This window comes from Cynocephalus volans, chromosome X, assembly GCF_027409185.1.
Source record: "Cynocephalus volans isolate mCynVol1 chromosome X, mCynVol1.pri, whole genome shotgun sequence".
NCBI classification, from domain to species: domain Eukaryota; kingdom Metazoa; phylum Chordata; class Mammalia; order Dermoptera; family Cynocephalidae; genus Cynocephalus; species Cynocephalus volans.
Genome location: NC_084478.1, coordinates 171,277,065 through 171,301,457, shown reverse-complemented (window position 1 = coordinate 171,301,457; position 24,393 = coordinate 171,277,065). Strand labels below are relative to the sequence as shown.

Sequence of the window (24,393 nt, the reverse complement as noted above, 5' to 3'; positions counted from 1 at the left end):
AGGTCATTGGTGACTTTGGCAGGACGGTTTCAATGGAGTGATGTGAGCAGAGGTCAGAATGCAATGAGTTGAATGTACAGGAGATAAGAAAACAGAGAGAAAAAATACATATTGTTCCATCAGAGTGTTGGCTGTGATTAAAAATGGAGAATCTGGTGTCCAGGAGATACAGCATTGTGTGCGGAACGCAATATTTTGTGTAAAGGTAAACCAGATCGGTGCAGCTGGGAAAGTAATGACGCATCTTGTTCACATCACTGTTCCTTGTGACGCTCAACACTTTTGAACCTTGTGGTCACCTACTCTAATCTCATTTTATACATGAATAAAAGCCAGAAAGTGCTCAAAGTTGGCCTGTAAAAATACTCAAATTATTTTATTCCCCTCAGGAATTTCTTTTTATCACCCTTTTCTTATTTCATAAAGTAAGTACCATACTTCCTAGTTCCTTATTTAAAACTTTTAACTTTTTTTTTTTTACAATAATTATAGACTTACAGGAAGCTGCAAAAATACAATGAGTCCCATGTGACCTTCACCCAGTTTCTCCCATAATAAGGTCTTACATGACTGCGGCACAGCGTCAAGACCAACACGTTGACAATGGAAAAATTCTTCTAACTAGACTACAGACTTTATTCAGTTTCACCAGATTGTACATGCATTCATCTGTGTGTGTGGAGGTCTGTACAATTTCAGCGCAGGTAAAGATTCACATACTCAACACCACAATCCAGACACAGAATTATTCCATTAACACAAAGGAACTCCTTGTGTCATCCCTATCATACATATCCCACTCCCCCTCCAGTCCATGTCCCTGGTGACCATTAATCTGCTATTCATTTCTATAATTTTGTCATTTTGAGAATGTTATGTAAATACAATCACACAGTATGTGACCTTTTGAGATTGGCTTCTTTCATTCACCATAATACCCCCAAGGTCCATCCAAGTTACTGTGTGTATCAATAGTCTGCTCCTTTTCATTGCAGAGTAGTATTCCATGACATAGATGATTTGTTTAACCATTCACACATTGCAGGACATCTGCATTGTTTCCAGTTTTTGGCTGTGACAAATAAAACTGCCATGAACATTTGTGTACAGGTTTTCAAGCCAACATAGCTTTTCATTTCTCTGGGATAAATGTCCAGGAGTGCAACTGCTGGGTCTTATGCTAAGTGTATGTTTAACTTTATAAGAAATTTCCAAACTCTTTTCCAGAGTGGGTATACCATTTTACATTCCTGTCAGCAATGTATGACAAATTCAGTTTGTATCCTCAACAGCATTTACTATATCTGCTATTTTTAATTTAGTCATTGTGTTAAGTCATATCTCATTGTGGTTTTAATTTGCATTCCTTGATGACTTATGAATATCAACATCTTTTCATGAGCTTACTTGTCATCCATACATCCTCTTCAGTGAAAGGTCTACTCATATGTTTTGCCCATTTTCCAACTGGATTGTTTTTTATTATTGAGTTTTGAGTACACTTTATATATTTCAGATTGATCAGATATATGGGTTGCAAACAATTTCTCTCAGTCTGTAGCTTGTCTTTTCCTCTTCTTAAATTTTTTACAGAGCAAACATTTTCAATTTCGATGAAGTCCAACATATCAACTTTTTCCTTTCATAGATTGTGCTTTTGGGGTGAAGTCCAAGAATTTGTCACCTAGCCCATGATCCTAAAGAGTTTTCTACTATGATTTTTTTTTCTAAAAGTTTTATAGTTTGCACCTTACATTTAAGTCCATGATACATTTGAGTTAACTTTCACATAAGGTATAAGGTTTAGGTTGAGGTTCATTTTTTTTTTTTTTGCCTATGGGCATCTAATTGCTCCAGCGTAATTTGTTGAAAAGACTTCATTAAATTCCTCTTCCATTTTGTCAAAATCAGTTGGGCATATTTATGTGGGTCTATTTCTGGGTTTTCTCTTCTGTTCCATTGATCTGTGTGTCCACCCCTCTGCCAATACCATACTATCTTGATTACTGCAGTTACATAGTAAGTCTTGAAGTTGGGTAATGTGAGTCCTCCAACTTTTTCTTCTTCAAAAGATTTAGTTTAATTAATTTTACACTGGATTTTTTCATCTTTCCTATAGGAAAAGAAAAAAAAATAGAGAAAAACTGTGGCTTTGGGAAGTTAGGGAAAATATAGCATTTACATACCATATGCCCTAGGGTAGTGATTTTCATATATTAGCATGCCTCAGAAACAGCTGGGAATTTCATGCAGATTTCTGGGTTTCAACCCCAGAGACAGTTTGACCTCCAAGTGATTGTGATGCAGGTGGTTCTGGACTACACTTTGAAATCTGAAAAATGATAATCTAGGAAGAAACAGGAAGAAATAACAAAAACCCAAAACAACCTTAATTACTGTTGTTGAGATTGGGGCTCTCTTTGTTTTCTTTCTTTTTAATTCCTCCAAGTTTCACTTTAATTTCTAGTATACAATGGGCCTCACTCTTTTCTGAAGACACACTTATCATTTGTGGTTATACATGATAAGAATAATGCAATGGAACGTTTTAAACCTTGGTTTTTATTACATCCTAAATCCTAAATGTTTCTGGAAAGAACACATTTACATTGTAATGGAAATTCCTAGGAAGATAGGGTCTGTTCAATAGGAATTTGCTTCAGAGTCAAATATGCTAGAAGTCATCTGTTTGGTTAAAAAGGGCACCTACATGGATTCAACCTTTGATAGGTATCTCAGAATACATATTTTAGAGATAAAGAAGGAAGACAGGAGACATATGCCTCTCAACTACACTTCCTTTCACTAGGCTGAGTACACTCATTAATTACTAGTCCAACATAAGCATCGTAACTACAAAATCGAAACATGAAATAATCTTCCTTTAGCTTATTCTAGGGAGTGGATGCATCTGAAAATGGCAATAAAGACTTCCAAGTTAAAAAAGGGAAAAACAAAAGTTTAAAATACACTCCTCAGACATTTTATTCTAAGATATCCCTTGCCAATGTACATCCCATAGTCTTTAAAAAAAAAACCAAGTTTCACATTCTACTTAAATCATCTTGCACATGTTCACTGTAGGTCAGTTATAGGTAGGAGGGTTCAATAAGCTCTACTGAAACTTTTAGTAAGACATCTTGTGTTTACTGCATGTGTAAAACTTACCCATTGGAATATAAAAAGAGCTCTCCATTGCCTGCCTGCGGTTGAGTTCTGCACATTTTCAGACCATGCTTAATACACAAATTGTAAAAAAAAGTTTTTTTTACCTCATTTCGTCTCCTGCTTCATTCTAGAGAAGAAAGTTCTTGCATAAGCTCTTCCTTTTCTTGCTGCAACTCCTGCAAATGCTGTTGGTTTTGCTCCAGTCTGTCCTCCAGCCACTGTAGGAGAGGCCCGCTGACTGCTGACATCTGACTGCACAGATTCTTGGTAAACACTTCAATAAGAAAAACACAGATGAGATAACTGCAGAAAAACACAGCTCACTGTTACGTTCCCACTTCGCCACCAGCAGTTACCCAACCATGAACACAGGAAGAAGGGCTTAGAGGAGGAAGTAGAAAAAGCACAATAAGTGGACTGGCAAACAATTTTCTATGGCCAGCCAGGGGAAAGACAGAAGAATAGAGCAAAGACAATACCTATTCTGAGGCCACCCTGAATACCCCTGGATCCATAAGCCAGAGAGAAGCCTGGCTATGCAGACAGCAGAAAGATGGCCAGCTCTTTACTCTCTTAGGCAAAAGGGCTAACGGCCAGGGAAGGAACCCTTCAGACCTTTGCATACTGTAAATTGCTATAACCTCCTAGAGAGCTAGAACTCTGCCTTCTGCAGCTTAGTTTTCCACAGAGCCCTGTAGGAAAATTGCTTAGCAACTGTTATGTATATTAAAGAAATAAATACGTCATTTGACTCACCGGAGAGCTCTTTTTAAATTAGAGATAAAACCGAGGGATGAAGAGTAAGGGAGTTATCATTTTTCATGCCCTACTGTGCACGTTCAGCTTCACGGTGAGACAAAGATTCTATGACACTCTTTTCAAACAAATTCTGCCTAGTGGACGTATCTTTTTCTCTCTCATAACACGAGACTGTTATTGAAATGACCCCTGTAATACTGTGAGGCATATCTTCCCAGATCTATGTATATATGTGTGTGTATGCTTTTGAATAAAAACTGTAGTATTTGGGGTATTACTTTTTCCCCACATAACATGTCACAAACATCTTCCTGTGTCAATAAAGATTTTGCTTACCTTCTTAAGGGCTGCTCAATATTTATCCAATTTAATAAATACCCTATGGATGGACATCATAGTGACATCCAATTTTTTGCTATTATAAACACTGCAATTAAGTGAAATTGCTAGATCTAAGTCCATGTATGCTTTAAAACTGATTATCCAGTATTTTCCAGGTTGTACCAAATTATACCTCCAGGGATGGGGGACTGTTCACTTACTCTACATACTCACCTAATTATCTCTCAATTTAATCTTTGCCAAAAGAAAAGGTGGAAAATTGATAATTTTATTTTAATCCATACTTCTTTTAAAGATTAATTAACATTTTATTGTCTCGTAGGGGCCTTTTTTTTTTTTTTTTTTTCCTTTGTCAGTCTTTTCTTTTGTGAGTTCAGGCTTTCAGATTATACTTAGCCCATCACCTCCCCAGAGTTTGAAAAATATTCTTATATTTTCCTCCTCTATTTTTTTAACTTTTAAAATGAGTGATGGAGTTTGGATGTATTGTCCTCCCAGAACTCATGTGGAAATATGAACCCCAATGTGGCAGTGTTGAGAGCTGTTTGAGTCATGGGGGCGATTCCTCAAGAATGGATTAATGTTCTCCCTGGGAGAGGGGGGCAGTGAGTAAGTTCTCGCTGTATTAGTTACTCCCTTGTCTCTCTCTTGCTTCCTCCCGCCATGTGATCTGCTTGTACCCGTTGCTGCCTGCTGCTTTCTGCCATGAGTAGAAGCAGCCTGAGGCCTGCACCAGATGCAGCTGTCCCAGAATCATAAGCCAAATAAACCTCTGTTCTTTATAAATTACCCAGTCTCGGGTATTCTGTTATAGCAACACAAAATGGACTAATACAATGAGCTTTATTGGGGTATAACTTACAGACAATAAAATGAACCAATTTAAAGTGTACAGTACAAGTTTTGACAAATGTATACCCCATGTAACCACCCCTAGTCAAGATATAGACCATGTCCATCACCCCAAAGAATTTCCTCTACAGTTCCCTTTGCAGTCAAATGCCCCTTCACCCCTGGCCCCAGGCAGCTACTGATCTGCTTGCTGTCACCATAGATGAGGTCTGCCTGCTGTTGAATTTGGAACTATAGAGTTTGTAGCCTTTTGTGTGATGCTGCTTTCACTTGGCATAATGCTTTTGAGATTCCTCCAGGTTGTTCATGTATCAGTAGTTTGTTCTTTTATTGCTGAGCAGTACTCCACTGATGCACATTTGGGTTGTTTCCACATTTTAAATGTCGTGACTAACTCTGCTAGAATATTCATGTATAAGTTTTTGTTTGAACAGCTATTTTCAATTATTTGGGGTATATGCCTAGGAGAGAAACTGATGGGACATTTGGCAATTGTAACTGTCAACCTCTTTCCCTAAGTGGATGTACCATATTTAATAGTAAAAGTTCGAATATATCTGGAACTTATTTTTTACGTATGTTTCTAGGTAGCGATCTATTTTCTCCCCCAAATAGAAATAGAAGAATATATGCCCATGAAGGTTAAGACTATCTCTTGTTCAGCACTGTACCCCAGTGCCTAGAATAGCACCTAGCAGAGAAGTAGACACTCAAATATTGCTTGAATGAATAAACAAATGAACTATGCCAATACTGTTTAGTGAGTAATCCATCCTTTCTTCATTGATTTGAAATAACATCTTTATTAAATATAAATATACATGTGGGCCTACCTCTAGGTTCTGCTCAGTTCCACTGATCTATTTGTCCACTTTTATGTTTACTATTATGCTTTTTAAATTACTGTGGCTTTAGAGTATGATTATATATCATATATTACCAACTTTTAACCCTTTGTCATATTTACTCCCAGAGAGAAATGATGAGACAGACCAAGCTATTTCTTGCTTATTTTCTTTGCAAAGTAATTGCCTATAACACTTGAAAACCTCCCCTTCTTCCTCACTGGTAACTTTGCCAGTAACTGGGACAGAATGTATAGAATTCCCAGGAAGTTAGGGTTAGTAAGATAGTAAATTTGGCTGGGGAGGTGTGTATATTGGAGAAAAGTGAATTAGTCTGTACATTATATTGAACTTTTTGCTCCTTGGTCTTGTACGGGAACTCCTTCTGTATTTATTGACATAAAAAAGATCCCTTCCTCATGCCTTCCCTATTGTCTGTCTGTCAATCCACCTCTTTCAACTCCCACCACAATAAGCTGGTAGTGGTCTGTTGGAACCAGCTCATACCAGCCCATAAGAGCCAACTGTTAAAATTTCAGGAAGTTTGCTAGCTGGTTGATGCCATGTTAGTTGATTGAAATCAGCCATACTAGGAGTGGGTAACTACACCACGGAAACTGGCAAACAGAACAAACCAGGGCCTCCCTGTTCTCTGAGAACTGGTTGTTAAGTGTGTGCCAGCACACCACTGAGTAGGTCTATCATAATGTTCTTTCCTTTCCTCCTGTCTTACTCTAGGTTGCATTTACAGTATAGACATACCTTGAATATATTGCAGATTTGGTCCAGACCACCACAACAAAACGAATTTCACAATAAAGCAAGTCACACAAATTTTTTGGTTTCCCAGTGCATATAAAAGTTATATTTACATCATACTGTAGTCTATTAGGTATGCAATAACGTTATGTCTAAAAAAACAATGTAGGGCCGAGCCCGTGGCGCACTTGGTAGAGTGCTGCGCTGGCAGCGCGGTGACGCTCCCGCCGCGGGTTCGGATCCTATATAGGACTGACCGGTGCACTCACTGGCTGAGTGCCGGTCACGAAAAAACGACAAAAAAAAAAAAAAAAAATAAAATAAAATAAAATAAAATAAAAAAACAATGTAAATACCTTTAATTAAAAAAATACTTTATTGCTAAAAATTGCTAATGATCATCTGAGCCTTTAGCGAATCATAATCTTTTTGCTGGTGGAGGGTCTTGCCTCAGTGTCAGTGGCTGCTGACTGATCAGGGTGGTGGTTGCTGAAGATTGGGGTGGCTGTGGCAATTTCTTCAAACAAGACAAGAGTAAAGTCTGCCATGTTGATTGACTCCTCCTTTCATGGAAGATTTCTCTGTAGCATGTGATGCCGTTTGATAGCTTTTTACCCACAGTAGAACTTCTTTCAAAATTGGAGTCAGTCCTCTCAAACCTTGCCCCTGCTTTATCAACTTAGTTTATGTAATGTTGTGAATCCTGTGTTGTCGTTTCAACATTGTTCACAGCATCTTCACCAGGAATAGATTCCATCTCAAGAAACCACTTTCTTTGCTCATCTATAAGAAGCAACTCCTCATTTGCTAAAGTTTTATCATGAGAATGAAGCAATTCAGTCACATCTTCAGGCTCCACTTCTAATTCTAGTTCTCTTGCTGTTTCCACCACATCTGCAGTTACTTCCTCCCCTGAAGTCTTGAGCCCTTCAAAGTCACCCATGAGGGCCGAATCAATTTCCTCCAAACTCCTGTTTTTGTCTTCCTCCCATGAATCAGAAATGTTCTTAATGTCATATAGAATAGTGAATCCTATCCAGAAGGTTTTCAATTCACTTTGCCCAGATCCATCAGAGGCATCACTAACTATGGCAGCTATAGCTTTACAAAATACATTTCTTAAATAATAAGACTTGAAAGTCAAAATTACTCCTTGATTCATGTGCTGCAGAGTGGATGTTGTGTTAGCGGGCATGAAAACAACATTAATCTCCTTGTACATCTCTATCAGAGGTCTTGAGTGACCAGGTGCATTGTCAGTAAGCAGTAATATTTTGAAAGGGATCTTTTTCCTCAGTACTAGGTCTCAACAGTGGGCTTAAAATATTCAGTAAACCATGCTGTAGGCCGGAAGGAGGTCAAGATGGCGGAAGAGGAGAGCTGCCTGCCACTTTTCCACCACAAGTAGAAGCAGCCTGAGGCCCGCGCCAGATGCAGCTGTAGCAGAATCAGCGCAAAGGAACGGCTTCAAAAGGGTGTCTTTACCCTGCCAAGAACCGGGAATCTTCCCCCAACCCATGCGCACGACCGTCCGGTGCGCCACAACCTAGGTCACAGCCACAGCCGCAGATGTGGAAGCATGGAGGCCTGAGCCGGTGTTCGTCACCCCAGGCTGCAGCAGTGACCACGGCTTCTTACCCCCTGCCCCCACCCACCCGTCCCTGGAGCTGGAAGTGAATCAACCCATGGGCCGAGACAGGGAGACGTCCAGCGGGAGAGGCAGAAACTCCGTGGAGACCACACGCCCTGTGAGGCCGGCACTGCATAATCCAGCAGGTAGGTAGGCTTCACTGCCGCCACCCGGCGTCATTCCCGGCCCAGCCCAGTGCGTACAGAGCGGGGAGACGTCTGGCAGGGGAGGTGGGAACTCCATGGGGTCCACGCTGCTGCCGTGCAATCCAGCAGCCTGGCCCAATGTGTACGGAGCACAGAGTCATCTAGCAAGGGACATAGAAGCTCTGTAGAGTCCACACACCCTGTGGGGGGGCCACCACTGCATGATCCAGCAGCAGGTAGGCTTCACCGCCACCACCCGGCGCCATCCCAAGCCCAGCCTAGCGTGCACAGAGCAGGGAGACATTCTGCAGGGGAAGGAGAAGCTCTGCAGAGACCACACGCTCTGCGGTGCCTCGGTGCATCCCAGCAGCCTGGGTCAGAGTGAACGGAACAGGAAGTCACTGAGGTAGCCATACCAAATTGGCAACCACAGCAACATCTTAGTCAATAGTGTCAAACCCATGTACTGTGGAACCCCCTGCCACAATGAATAAATATCAAAGAAAAGATACCAGAAATATGAAAAATCAAGAAAGTACACCACCAAAAGATAATAAATCTAAAGCTCTAGATCCTATAGAACAAGAAGCTCTTGAAATTACTGACAAGGAATTTCGAGTGATAATTCTAAGGAAACTGAATGAGATACAAGAAAACTCAGCTAGACATCATGATGAAATGAGGAAAAGTATACAGGACCTGAAAGAGGAAATGTACAAGGAAATCAATGCCCTGAAAAAAAATGTAGCAGAACTTGCCAAACTGAAGAAGTTATTCAGCAAAATAAAAAAACACAATGGAGAGTTTAACCAGCAGGCTTGTGGAAGTTGAAGAGAGAACCTCTGAACTTGAAGATGGGCTGTTTGAAATAACACAAGCAGACAAAAAAAAAAAGAAAAAAGAATCAAAGGCATTGAAGAAAATATGAGAGAGATATCAGACAACCTTAAGTGCTCAAATATCCGAGTCATGGGTATTCCAGAAGGGGAGGAAAAAGGAGATTGCATTGAAAACATATTCAACAAAATAGTGGCAGAAAACTTCCCAGGTATAGGAAAAATCACAGATCTTCAGATCCAGGAAGCTCAATGATCTCCAAACGTATTCAACCCAAAAAGGTCTTCTCCAAGAAATGTTACAGTCAAATTGGCAAAACTCAAAGACAAAGAGAGAATCTTAAAAGCTGCAAGAGAGAAGCATCAAATCACCTATAAGGGAGCCACAATCAGGCTAACATCAGACTTTTCATCACAAACCCTAAAAGCCAGAAAGGAATGGGATGATATATTCAAAATGCTAAAAGACAGAGATTTTCAGCCAAGAATACTCTACCCTGCAAGGCTATCCTTCCGAAATGAAGGGCAAATAGTATATTTCTCAGACAAACAAAAACTGCGGGAGTTCACTACCACACGACCACACTTACAAGAAATCCTCAAGGGAGTACTGGGTTTGGTTCCTGAAAAATAACTACCACTGCCATAAAAACCCAAGAAAAATCAAAACGCACTAGTATAATAAAAATGGCATTCGTGAAGAGAAAACAAACAAAAATGCTATCTACAACCTAAGGAACCAACAAACACAGAAAACAAACAGTAAATCAGAAAGCAAGGAACAAAAGACACCTAAGACAACCAAACAACCAATAAAATGCTAGGAATAAATCAACACCTTTCAATAACAACTCTTAATGTAAAAGGCTTAAATTCCCCAGTCAAAAGACACAGACTGGCTGACTGGATCAAAAAGGAGGACCCAACTATATGCTGCCTACAAGAGACCCACCTCACCCATAAAGATTCACATAGACTAAGAGTGAAAGGATGGAAAAAGATTTACCATGCAAACAGAAAAGAAAAACGAGCTGGAGTAGCTATTCTTATATCTGACAAAGTAGACTTTAAACTAAAAACCATGTAAAGAGACAATGTGGGACACTACATAATGATAAAAGGAGTGATCCATCAAGAAGACATAACAATCATAAATATGTACGCACCCAATGTTGGAGCAGCCAGATTTATAAAACAAACTCTATTAGACCTAAAGAAGGAAATAGACACTAATACCATAATAGCAGGGGACCTGAACACCCCACTGTCAATACTGGACAGATCATCTAGGCAAAGAATCAGCAGAGAAACACAAGATCTAAACAATACTCTAGACCAATTGGACTTGGCAGATATCTACAGAACATTCCATCCAACAACCTCAGAATATTCATTCTTCTCATCAGTACATGGATCATTCTCCAGGATAGATCACATATTAGGTCACAAATCAAGTCTCAACACATTCAAAAAAATTGGAATTATCCCATGTATCTTCTCAGACCATAATGGATTAAAACTAAAAATCAATAACAAACGAAATTCCGGAAACTATACAAACACATGGAAATTAAACAGCATTCTACTTAATAACATATGGGTCCAAGAAGAAATCAAGCAGGAAATCAAAAAATTTATTGAAACTAATGAAAATAATGATACATCATACCAAAACCTGTGGGATACTGCAAAAGAAGTATTAAGGGGGAAATTTATTGCATTAAATGCTCACCTCAGAAGAATAGAAAGATGGCAAGTGAACAACCTAACACTTCACCTTAAAGATCTAGAAAAACAAGAACAATCCAAACCTAAAGTAAGCAGACGGAAAGAAATCATTAAGATCAGAGCAGAACTTAATGAAATTGAAACCCAAAAAACAATACAAAAGATCAATGAATCAAAAAGTTTGTTTTTTGAAAAGATAAATAAAATTGACAAACCATTAGCATGTCAGACAAAAAAAAGAAGAGAGAAGACTCAAAAAATAAAAATTAGAAATGAAAAAGGCGATATGACAACTGATTCATCTGAAATACGAGGAATCATTCGAGACTACTATAAACAACTATACACTGACAAGTTTGAAAATCTGGAGGAAATGGATAAATTTCTGGACATGCACAAGCTCCCAAAACTGAACCATGAAGACGTAGAAAATTTGAACAGACCAATAACAATAAAGGAGACTGAAGCTGTTATCAGAAGGCTCCCAACAAAGAAAAGCCCAGGACCAGATGGATTCACACCAGAATTTTTCCAAACATTCAAAGAGGAATTGACACCGATTCTTTACAAACTATTCCAAAATATTGAAACAGACACAAATCTCCCAAACTCATTCTATGAAGCAAACATCATCCTGATACCAAAACCAGGTAAAGATATAACCAAAAAAGAAAACTACAGGCCGATATCCTTGATGAATATAGATGCAAAAATACACACTAAAATACTAGCAAACAGAATACAGCAACACATACATTAAATTATTCTCCACGATCAAGTGAGATTCATCCCAGGGATGCAAGGTTGGTTCAACATACGCAAATCAATAAATGTGATACACCATATTAATAAAATCAAACACAAGGACCATATGATCATCTCTATAGATGCTGAAAAAGCATTTGACAAAATTCAACACTCATTCATGACAAAGACCCTCTATAAGTTAGGTATAGAGGGAAAGTATCTCAACATAATTAAAGCCGTATATGATAAACCCACTGCCAATATCATCCTGAATGGGGAAAAGCTGAAAGCTTTTCCTTTAAGAACAGGAACTAGACAAGGATGCCCACTCTCACCACTCCTATTCAACATAGTGTTGGAAGTAATAGCCAGAGCAATCAGAGAAGGGAAGGAAATAAAGGGCATCAAGATTGGAAAAGACGAAGTCAAACTGTCCCTGTTTGCAGATGACATGATCCTATATATCAAACAGCCTAAAGCCTCTACAAAAAGACTCTTGGAGGTGATGATTTCAGCACAGTAGCAGGATACAAAATCAACACACAAAAATCAGTAGCATTTCTATTCTCCAATAGTGAACATGCAGAAAGAGAAATCAAGAAAGCCTGTCCATTTACAATAGCCACCAAAAAAATAAAATACTTAGGAATTGAGTTAACCAAGGATGTGAAAAATCTCTATAATGAGAAGTACAAACCACTGCTGAGAAAAATTAGAGAGGATACAAGAAGATGGAAAGATATCCCATGCTCTTGGATTGGAAGAATCAACATAGTAAAAATATCCATACTACCCAAAGTGATATACAAATTTAATGCAATCCCCATCAAAATTCCAAAGACATTTTTCTCAGAAATGGAAAGAAATATCCAGACATTTATATGGAATAACAGAAGACCACGTATAGCCAAAGCAATGCTGAGCAAAAAAAATAAAGCTTGAGGTATAAAACTAACTGACTTTAAACTATACTACAAAGCTATAATAACCAAAACAGTATGGTACTGGCATAAAAACAGACACATTGATCAATGGAATAGAATAGAGAATCCAGAAATCAACCCACACACCTACAGCCATCTGATCTCTGACAAAGGCACCAAGCCTATACACTGGGGAAGAAACTGCCTCTTCAGCAAATGGTGCTGGGACAACTGGATATCAATATGCAGGAGAATGAAACTAGACCCATACCTTTCACCATATACTAAACTCAACTCAAAATGAATCAAAGAATTAAATATAAACCCTGAAACAATAAAACTTCTTAAAGAAAACATAGGAGAAACACTTCAGGAAGTAGGACTGGGCACAGACTTCATGAATACGACCCCAAAAGCACGGGCAACCAAAGGAAAAATAAACAAATGGGATTATATCAAACTAAAGAGCTTGTGCACAGCAAAAGAAACAATTAACAGAGTTAAAAGACAACCAACAGGGTGGGAGAAAATATTTGCAAAATATACATCTGACAAAGGATTAATATCCAGAATATACAAGGAACTCAAACAACTTTACAAGAAAAAAACAAGCAACCCAATTAAAAAATGGGCAAAAGAGCTAAGTAGGCATTTCTCTAAGGAAGATATACAAATGGCCAACAGACATATGAAAAAATGCTCAACATCACTCAGCATCTGGGAAATGCAAATCAAAACTACACTGAGATACCATCTCACCCCAGTTAGGATGGCTAAAATCCAAAAGACTCTGAACGATAATAGCTGGCGAGGTTGCGGAGAAAAAGAAACTCACATACATTGTTGGTGGGACTGCAAAATGGTGCAGCCTCTATGGAAAATGGTATGGAGGTTCCTCAAACAATTGCAGATTGATCTGCCATATGACCCAGCTATCCCACTGCTGGGAATATACCCAGAGGAATGGAAATCATCAAGTTGAAGGTATACCTGTTCCCCAATGTTCATCACAGCACTCTTTACAATAGCCAAGAGTTGGAACCAGCCCAAATGTCCATCATCAGATGAGTGGATATGGAAAATGTGGTATATCTACACAATGGAATACTACTCAGCTACAAAAAGAATGAAATACTGCCATTTGCAACAACATGGATGGACCTTGAGAGAATTATATTAAGTGAAACAAGTCAGGCACAGAAAGAGAAATACCACATGTTCTCACTTATTGGTCGGAGCTAAAAATAAATAATTAAATTCATACCCAAACACACAAAAAAACCGGGTTTGGGGGGAGGGAAGAAGACATAACAACTACAATTCCTTGAAGTTTATACGACAAGCAAACAGAAAGGACATTGTGGGGTAGGAGGGGGGAGAGGGAGGAGGGAGGGGGGTTTCAGTACTGGGCCACAATAATCAACCACATTGTATATCGACAAAGTAAAATTAAGAAAAAAAAAAAAAAAACCATGCCGTAAACAGATGTGCTGTTATCCAGGCTTTGTTGTTCCATTTATAGAGCACAGGCAGAGTAGATTTAGCATCATTCTTAAGGGCCCTAGGATTTTCTGAAGGGTAAATAAGCACTGGCTTCAACTTAAAGTTACGAGCTGCATTATCCCCTCACAAGAGAGTCAGCATGTCCCTTGAGGCTCTGAAGTCAGGCACTGACTTCTCCTCTCTAGCTATGAAAGTCCTAGATGGCATCTTCTTCCAATCTAAGGCTGTTTTGTCTAAGTTAAAATCTGTTGTTTAGTGTAGCCACCTTCATAAATTATGTCAGCTAGATCTTCTGGGTAACCTGCTGCAGCTTCTACATCAGCACTTGCTGCCTCACCTTGCACTTTTATGTTATGGAGACTCTTTCTTCCTTAAACCTCCTTTTTTTTTTTTTAAATTTATTTTTTATTTATTTATATTTTTTTTTTTTGTTTTTTTTTCCTTAAACCTCCTGAACCTCTGCTTGCCTCACACTTTTCTTCTGCAGCTTCCTCACCTTTCTCAACCTTCATAGAATTGAAGAGAGTCAGGGCCTTGCTCTGAATTAGGCTTTGGCTTAAGGAAATGTTGTGGCTGATTTGACCTTCTATCCAGACCACTAGAGCTTTCTCCATATCAGCATTAAGGCTGTTTTGCTTTTTCATAATTTGTGTATTTACTGGGGTAGCACTTTTAATTTCCTTTAAGAACTTTTCTTTGCATTCACAACTTGGCTACCTGTTTGGCACAACGGGCCAAACTTTCTGTCTATCTTGGCTTTCAATATGCCTTCCTCACTAAGCTTAATCATGTCTGGCTTTTGATTTAAAGTGAGAGACATGCAACTCCATTAAATTTGAACATTTAGATACCATTGCAGGGTTACTAACTGGCCTAATTTCAACACTGTTGTGTGTCAGGGAATAGAGAAGCCCAAGGAGAGGGACAGAGATGGGGGAACATCCAGTCAGTAAAGCAGTCAGAACACAAACAACATTCATTCATTAAGTTCACCATCTTATATGGGTGTGGCACATGGTGCCCCAAAACAATCACAATAGTGACAGCAAAGATAACTAATCACAGATCACCATAACAGATATAATAATATGAAAGAGTTTGAAATATTGCAAGAATTGCCAAAATGTGACACAGAGATAGGAAGTGAGCACATGCTGTTGGAAAAAGCATGTGCTGATTGGTGCCGATAGACATGCCTGATGCAGGGTTGCCACAAACCTTCAATTTGTTAAAAACGCAGTATCTGAAAATTACAATGAAAGGAAGTGCAATAAAATGAGGTATGCCTGTGTTCAAGGGTCCATGGGGTTCAAAAGAAATGTTGGGAGCAGGATTGGTAAAGCCCTTGGGAAAGAAAACTTGAGGATAAGTTGTACCTATTGCTCCAATGACTTAAATTAAATTTGCTTCTGTCAGCTGAGTACTTCAGGGATCACCGCCTACAATCAAGAAGAAATCTTACCTGAGCCATTATGGATCTTGGTTACTGAGTCCAGATGTGTAAGGCTAAAGGGACAAAATAGTTTAGGTTAGTAGCAAAGCAGCACCAAAGGGAAAACAAAATTGTCATGGACTATAATAAAATAATAAACTGCCTCAGACTTTTGCCAACTGGATTAAATGAATATGTATGAGTTAAATTCCCATTAATTTTTTTTCATGATTTTGAGGATGTAATTTTACTCAAAAATTCAAGAGATAATTTTGAAATTACTGTCTCTCACTAAGATGTTGTGGTGTACCCGGCTTTTTCAACTAAAAAAGAAAGCGTTTTTGTACTCGAAGGATCCAAAGTAGAGCAGGAGAGAAACAAATGTTAAACAGATTATTATCATACAGTGTGAGAAACTTTATGATAGGAGACTGTCATCATGCTTTCTCACAGAGGGGTCAATGGAAAGGGGGTTAAGAGTTGAGCTACTAAAGGTAAAAAGAGAGAAGAGGAAAACAGAGACTAGGCCCCGAGAAGTAGAGAAGAGGAGCAAAGAGGGTCTCTACCTGTGGATCCTCCTATATGCATCCTGTTCCTCCTGGCACAGGATCTTGGGCAGCTCTACTGCTGACTCAAGGCACACTTTCCCAATGGTGACATGAGGTACAATATGGATTGGGATCTCGATTCTCTCATACCTGTAAGGCAATCAGTTTAGGTCAGTTTTTAACCTTGAGTTGTCATAATCAGAAGTTCTCTATAGTTTTAATTGAAACTTTGGGATACGGTGTGCTTCAAGGATTAAACATTCCTATAATTCACTTAGTGTCTCAACTTCAAAGTGGATACAGTTCAAACGGGGTTCATCTGGGAAGCAAATTGGAAGTCCATTTGCAAAGCCAATATTCTCTAGTTCCATAGAGAATCTGAGGCGACTTCTGTAAACTTAACAGAGGCTTTCAGAGCTTAAGGTCCTCGGGCCCTCTCTCCAGACAAGGGAAATGGCTAATGAACACTGTTTTCGGTGAAGAACTTGCCAGGGAGGTTGAATAAATTGATCACAAAGCCTGGGGAAGAGAAACTGCAGACTCTTCAACGCATCTGTAACACTCATTATGTAGATGGGATCACTCACATAAATACTCCCTTCCTCTAACTTAGTGTTCATCAGTGGTCCTTACTTTCCATTCTCTCCCCTGGCAGAAAATTGGTAAAAATTAAAACATTCATGGTTTCATGGTAGAGTGGGAGAAGTAGATATGCTTGTTACTAAAGTCAACCAATCTTCCTCTACCCACTTCTCACCCCAAATGCACCTAAACTCCACCCAATGTTAGGTTCAGTGGAGAATTTGGTTGAGGGTCCCTGGCACCATGAGACCCATTGGCACATGGTGGTAAAACAGCATAAGATCTAGCTGCCCTCTCTCTCATTCGCACCCAGTAGAGTATGTGTAGGCCCGACACCACAACCTAGATGGAACACAAATGATGGAAAACTACAAGTAGTCAGGGAAGAATTCATGAAAGAATATGTCAGAGCTGCTAGGTGGTTTAGAGGCCCTTTGGAGGAATTCACAATAACTATTATTACTGATGTTTCCAGAAACCTTGAAAAGTCAATATGCAGCTGCCATTAGTCTGCTTAACAGGGTTTCCCACTGAGTTTGTCAGGTGTATGAGCAGAAATGGTTACAATGGTCCACTGCCTTTGGATACACATCTTCATAAATTTCTAGAAGAAACTGCTAGAGCTGCTCTTAGCTTACTCAGAACTATAATCCTAGGACTTAGGTAAATAGAGATCCAAAGCTTACACCAAATTCTGCTCCTGCTAATGAACTAGATGATTAAGACCAGTTCACCTGTGGAGAGCAACTAGAATAGCTAGGTCAAATAAAACAGCATCTGCTGGAAGTGACTGGAGAGCCACCAAAGCAATGAGTAATCGTGGGGCCAACATCTGGGAGAAAAGGAAAATCCTGAGAGAAGGGCCTGACATTTAGGGATAGTGTTCCTAGAAAGGTACCTGCTGATTCCAGGGAAGGAAGCTTACAGGCTGAGAAGTTGAAAAGGGTTTTCAAAACGACTTATGGGTCTAGAGTGACAAAATTGGAATTCAGGGACTGTCATGGTAGAGAGGCTCTGGTAAACTGTCCCTAGGCTTTGGGTTGGGACTTCATACTAGTAGTAAAAAGAGACCAGCCTGTACAGGGACCACAAGCCCAACTTTGAATAATCTCAGTTCCTAATTAGACTAAAGTGATCTGGTAGTTCTGCTTACCACTTAGGATGTAGAAGGTTGCCAAAGCCCATTGCTCCCATCATAACAAGAAAACAACAGATTAAACAATGTATAGATTAAAGAAAAGATACCAGAGAGCTGTGGATACAAACAGAAGTCTAAATGAACTACATTCCAGAGAGAAACAATGAATAGAGGAGTATAGACCAGGGGCCACTCTTCTCCTTGGGGGCATCTGTCTTGTTTGGGGCACAGACAGATAAAGGATGGGGCTTGCCATACACAGACAAACTTTGCTGGGGTAAGGAAAAACCAATGGGGCTTGTAATAATCATGTGGGCTGATGTGATAGACTGAAATCTGTAGAATCCCAAAACACTAAGTTAGCTCTCCCTTCCTGCTGATTTTACCCCCACAGTACTTACTAAGAATATGGAGGCATAGGAAGCTGGGACCTGAGCTGGAAAGCAGAAAGAGTAATCTTCATTATTTCATGTTTCTGAGATCTTAAATTCCTGCTGGGGGTGGAATATGTAATAATCATAGGTAGATCTCACACTGTGCTCGAATCCCAGCAAACCAAAGTAAAACAGAAACCAAGATAACAACATAGCTCTGACTCAGGTAACTTCTGATTGGTTAGAAATGATAAAACTCTCATCCTAGCTACTTCATACAGGAATAGGCATGTCCTTTCAAGTGAATAATAATATTTAGCCCAATATCTATGGTTCTTTTAGTAGCTCTGCCATGGTATATCTTTCTTCATTCCTTCGCTTTCAGTGTTTGTGTGTCCTTACAGGTGAAGTGAGTTTCTTACAGGCAGAATGTAGTTGGATCTTGTTTTTTATCCATTCAGCCACTCTATATCTTTTAATTAGATAATTTAATCCATTTATATTCAAGGTTATTATTGATAGGTAAGGACTTACTTCTGCCATTTTGTTAATTGTTTTCTCATTTGTATGAGTCTCTTTCTTTTGCTTACAACACAATACCAGAAACTGGGCAATTTATAAAGACACAGGGAACACATCTGGTGAGGGCCTTGGTGGCGACTCTGTATCAATGCAAAATGGTTGAAGTGAGAGAGAGCTAACTCCTCACTCATTCTCATGAAGCCATCATAACCACGTCCATGACCACCATTAAACCATCAATGGGTTACTCCATTCGTGAGGATACAGGCCTCACAATCTAATCACCTCTCATAAGACCCACCTTTCAATTACTATAACAGGATTTCCCACACTCATAACACTGTCACAGTGGGGATTAAGTTTCAATGAGCTTTGGGTGGACATTCAATCCACAGCATCATTGTTTTGTAGATCCTTTGTTCCTTCCTTACTCTCTTGTTTACTGTTGTGGTTTGGTGGTTTTTTGTGGTGCTAATCTTTGATTCTTTTCTCTTTCTCATTTGTATATCAGCTGTATTTCTTCATATAGCTGTGTAATAGATCTCCAGAATCTTTTCATATTGCAGAACTGAAGCTCTATACCCATTAAATAACTCTCCTTTCCTCCCTCCCCCCAACTTCTGATAATCACCATTCTAATTTATGTTTCTAGGAGTTTAACTACTTTAGATACCTTATGTAAATGGAATCATACAATATTTGTTTTTTTGTGACTGGCTTATTTCACTAAGCATAATTTCTTCAAGATCCGTCCATTTTGTTGCATTTGACAGAATTCCCTTTTTTTAAGGTTGAATAATATTCCATTGTATGCATATACCACATTTTGTTTACTAAATCATCCATCAATGCACATTTTTGTAACTTGCACCTCTTGGCTCTTATAAATGATGTTTTAAACATGGGTGTGCAAATAATCTCTCCAAGATCCTGCTCTCGATTCTTTTGGATATATATCCAGAAATGGGATTGGTGGATCATATGGTAGATCTATTTTTAATTTTTTAAAGAACCTTCATACTGTTTTCCATGGAGGTTGCTCCATTTTACATTTCCACCAATAGTGCAGAAAGGTTCCAACTTTACCACACCCTCACCAAATGCTTGCTGTTTTGTTTTCTTGATAACAACCATACTAATGGGCATGAGGTGATATCTTGTGGTTTTTATTTGCATTTTTCTAATGATTACTGATGTTGAGCATCTTTTCATATCCTTGTTGGCCATTTGTATACCATCTTTGGAGAAATATGTATTCAAGTCCTTTGCTCACTTTTAAATTGGGTTATTTATTTATTATTAAATTGTAGCAGTTCTTTATAGGTTCTGGATATTAACTCCTTATTAGATACATGATTTGCCAATATTTTCTCCCATTCTGTAGGTTTTTTCACTCTGTTGATTGTTTATTTTGATGCACAGAAGTTTTTCAGTTTGATGTAGTTTCATTTGTCTATTTTCGCTTTTGTTGGCTGTGCTTTTGATGTCATATCCAAGAAATCATTGCCAAATCCAATGTCATGAAACTTTCCCCCTATGTTTTCTTCTAGGTGTTTTATCGTTTGGGGTCTTATGTTTAGGTCTTTAATTCATTTTTAGTTAATTTTTGTATATGGTGTAAGATAAGGGTCCATCTTCTTTCTTTTGCATATGGATATTCAGTTTTCAGAACATCATTTTTTGAAGGGACTGTTCTTTCTCCATGTAGTGGTCTTGACACCCTTGTTGGAATTCATGTGACCATATGTATGAGTGTTTAATTCTGGGCTCACTATTCTGTTCATTTGGTCTCACAGATGTCAACCTTTATGCCAGTACCAGAGTATTTTGATTAATGTAGTTTTTTAGTTACTTTTGAAATCAGGCAGTGTGAGTTGTCCAACTTTGTTCTTTTTCAAAATTATTTTGGCTATTTGGGGTCCCTTGAGATTCCATATGAACTTTAGGATGGATTTTTCTATTTCTGCTTAAAAAAAAAAATATATTGCTGGAATTTTGGTAGTGACTGCATTAAATCTTTAGATGGCTTCGAGTAGTATGGCATCTTAACAATATTAAATTATCCAATCCACAAACACGGGATGTCTTTCCATTTATTTGTGTCCTTAATTTCTTTCAGCTACATTTTGTAGTTTTCAATGTAAAAGTCTTTTTCCTACTTGATTAGGTTTATTAATAGGTATTTTATTCTTTTGTATATTATTGTAAATGGGATTATTTTCTTAATTTCCTTGTCTGATTATTCATTGTTAGTGCATAGAAATACAACTGATTTTTGTGTCCTGCAACTTTCCTGAATTTGTTTGTTAGTTCTAACAGGTTTTTCTTTTTTTGGGGGGGGGGGGGATTCTGCATATAAGATCATGTCATCTTTGAACAAAGATAATTTTACACCTTCCTTTGCAATTTGGATGCCTTTTATTTCTTTTTCTTGCCTAATTGCTCTAGCTAGGAATTCTAGTCCTGTGTTGAATGCCCATTTTTAAACTAACCTGTTTGTCTTTTTATTATTGGGTTTTAAGAGTTTTTTACATATTCTGCATGCTATACCATTATCATACACATGATTTGCCACTATCTTTTCCCATTCCATAGATTGTTTTTTCACCTTCTTGATAATGTCCTTTGATGCACAAATGTTTTTGTTTTTTATCAAGTCCAATTTATCTGTTTTTTGTTTGCTTTTGTGCCTTGTGTATTTGGTATCTTACCTAAGAAACCATTGCAAAATTCCAGGTCATGAAGATTTACCCCTATGTTTTATTCTAAGGGTTTTGTTGTTTTAGCTCTTGTATTCAGGTATTTGATTCATTTGAAGTTAATATTTGTATACTGGGTGAGGTAGGAGTCCAACTTCATTCTTTTGCATGTAGATATTCAGCACCACATGTTGAATTGCCTTTTCTTTCCCTGTTGAATCATCTCAGCACACTTGTTGAAAATCAGCTGGCCACAGATGTATGGGTTTATTTATGAACTCTTGATTCTATTCCATTGATCTATACATATATATCTTTTGCCACCTTTTATTGTTTTTCTACAGGTTTCTGAAGCTCTGTCCCTTTTTTCCCCAGTGCTTTTTTTTTTCCTGTCTGTTGTTCTGATTAGATAATTCTATTGATCTGTCATCAAGTTCACTGACTCTTTCCTTTGTCATCTCCACTGTGTTCTCACTTTTAATCTAGTGAGTTTTTAAATATTCTTGTATTTTTCAGCTCTAAAATTTCCATTTGGTTCTTTTATCTTCTATTTTTTACCTGATGCTTTCCTTTTAAATATTTGTTTCAACATTTTTTTTGTAATTGATAGCTTTAGCATTTTCATAATGGCTGATTTTAAAGTCTGGTCAGATATTTCCAACATACGTGTCATCTCGCCTTTTGTGTCTGTTGATTACCTTTTCCCACACAAGATGAGATTTCTGAGGTTCTTAATTTATTGAGTAATTTTGGTTTGTATCCTGGTTATATTGGATATTATATTATAAGACTTTGGATCTTGTTTATACCCACCACTTCTGTGGTATTTTGAATTTTGCGGTCCTTCCCCAACCCACCTATTGTTATTTGCTTTCCAGAGTTCACAAATACCAAGGCCTGGCATACTGTCCAGGTTGTATAGTTGAGTTCAATGAGATATAGGGGTGGCATGTGTTTATTTCAACTTATATGCAAAATCATCCAATGTTTTGAAATTCAGTAATATAGTTCTAAATAACCCCTGCATCAAATAATAAATCAGAAGGCAATTAGAAAACAGTTTGAACTGAAGTACAGTTTTTTTAAAAAAAATTAAAATTAGAGATGCACCTAAATCAGTGCTTGGAGGGACATATGGCTACTTGGTTCTTTTGAAAAGATTGATAAAATTAATAAACCCCCAGCAAGATTGATCAAAAAGTGGAGAATACATTTACAATGTAAGAATGAAAAGGGGGAAATTGCTTTAGATCCTACAATCTTTAAAAAGATAATAAGAGGATATTGTGAATAATGTAAATTAAGTTTTTAGGGTAAATTCCTATAAAAGCACACCTTGCCAAAACTAAAAAGATACAGAAAGTCAGAATAGTCCTAAATCTTTTAAATAAACTGAATTCATAACTTAAAACTTTTCATAAAGAAAACTCCACACCAAGATTGCTAATTGGTTATATTCTGTCAAACATTTAAAGAAAAAAAAGTATCAGTCTTATACAAACTATTTCAGAAAATTGAGATATGGAAACACTCCCTACTTCATATAATGCAGCTAGCATAACGCTGATATCAAAACCTAGCAAGGGTGTGTAAAGAAAACAAAATTATGGGTCAATCTCAGTTATGAACAAAGTTATAGAATTCCTAAAATGATCAGCCTACTGAATCCAGTGATACATTTAAAGAGATAATACATGATGACTAAGCCAGGTTTATTCTAGGAATGAAAAGTTGGTTTAAGATTCAGAAAACAGTCCATGCAACTTTGCCACATTAAAAGTGTAAAGGTAAATAATCATATGATTATCTTAATAAGTGAAGAAGAAGCATTTGATAAAATTCAACAATAATTCATGAGAAAGTCTTAGGATACTAGGAATAGAAGGGAACCTCTTTAATTTGATAAAGGCTATCTACAGAAACTCTACATTAAACACCAGAGATAACAGTGAAATTTTGAAATCACTCTTTTTGAGATTTTATTCAGAAATTTTACTAAAAGACTGAGCCAGTATAAGGCAAGAAAGTGAAATAAAAAGACGTAAGGATTGGAAAGGGTGAAATTATACTCCCTTATTTATGGAAGACATGACTGTTTACATAGAAAATCCCGAGGAAATTCAATCTGCAGATAAATCATTAGAATTAATAAGTATATTTAGCAAGGTTGCTGGATATATATATCAATTTATTATCTAAATAGCCAGCACCAATCAGAATATAAAAATTTTGAAAAGATATCAATTACAATAGCATAAAACACCAAATTCCTGGGAATAATTTCAATGCAAGATGTGCAAGACCTCTGCACTGAAAAATATAAACGATTATTGTGACAAATTAAGTGAGGTCACAAAGGTCCAAAAATAGCCAAGATAATCTTGAAGAATAACAGCAAAGGGAGAACTAACAGTACCAGATATCAAGACTTATCATAAAGTTACAGTAATTAATACATTGTGTTACTGGCACATGGATAGACACATAGACAAAATGGAATGGACAAGAGTCTAGAAATATACTTATACAAATATGGACACTTGATTTAAGCCAAAGTGGCAAGGCAGCAATAAATAGTGCCATGTCAAGTGGATATACAAATGGGAAAAAAGGAAACTAAACTCCTGTCCCAAATCATATCCCAAAGTCAGCTCTAAGTAGATTATAGGTTTAAACATAGCAAAACACTAAAGAATCTCCATGGGGTAGAGAAATATTTCTTAAGTAGGATAGGACACTTAAAAACTCTAGACTGAAAAAATGAAAAGATATTTTGAACTATTATGTCAAATAAACAACTTAGGCTCATCAAATTTCTATTAAGATAGTAAAAACCAGGCTAGAGGCACAGAGAAGATAC

General features: G+C 37.7%; 1 protein-coding gene across 3 annotated transcripts in view; it reads right to left on the bottom strand.

Annotated features, from left to right (window-relative positions):
• Nucleotides 1-24,393, bottom strand: part of BRCC3 (BRCA1/BRCA2-containing complex subunit 3) — a 90,996-nt gene that overhangs the window by 5,201 nt on the left and 61,402 nt on the right. For 2 of the 3 annotated variants that reach the window (XM_063083214.1, XM_063083215.1), the window contains 4 exons: nt 16,237-16,368; nt 15,701-15,744; nt 3,273-3,442; nt 613-2,113 (listed from right to left, as the gene is read on the bottom strand). In XM_063083214.1, the coding sequence (XP_062939284.1) occupies nt 3,291-3,442; nt 15,701-15,744; nt 16,237-16,368 (328 nt within the window). In that variant the 3' untranslated portion in view covers nt 613-2,113; nt 3,273-3,290. Of the gene's footprint in view, nt 1-612; nt 2,114-3,272; nt 3,443-15,700; nt 15,745-16,236; nt 16,369-24,393 lie in introns of those variants that run through there. The other variant, XM_063083217.1, reaches the window with a different exon arrangement.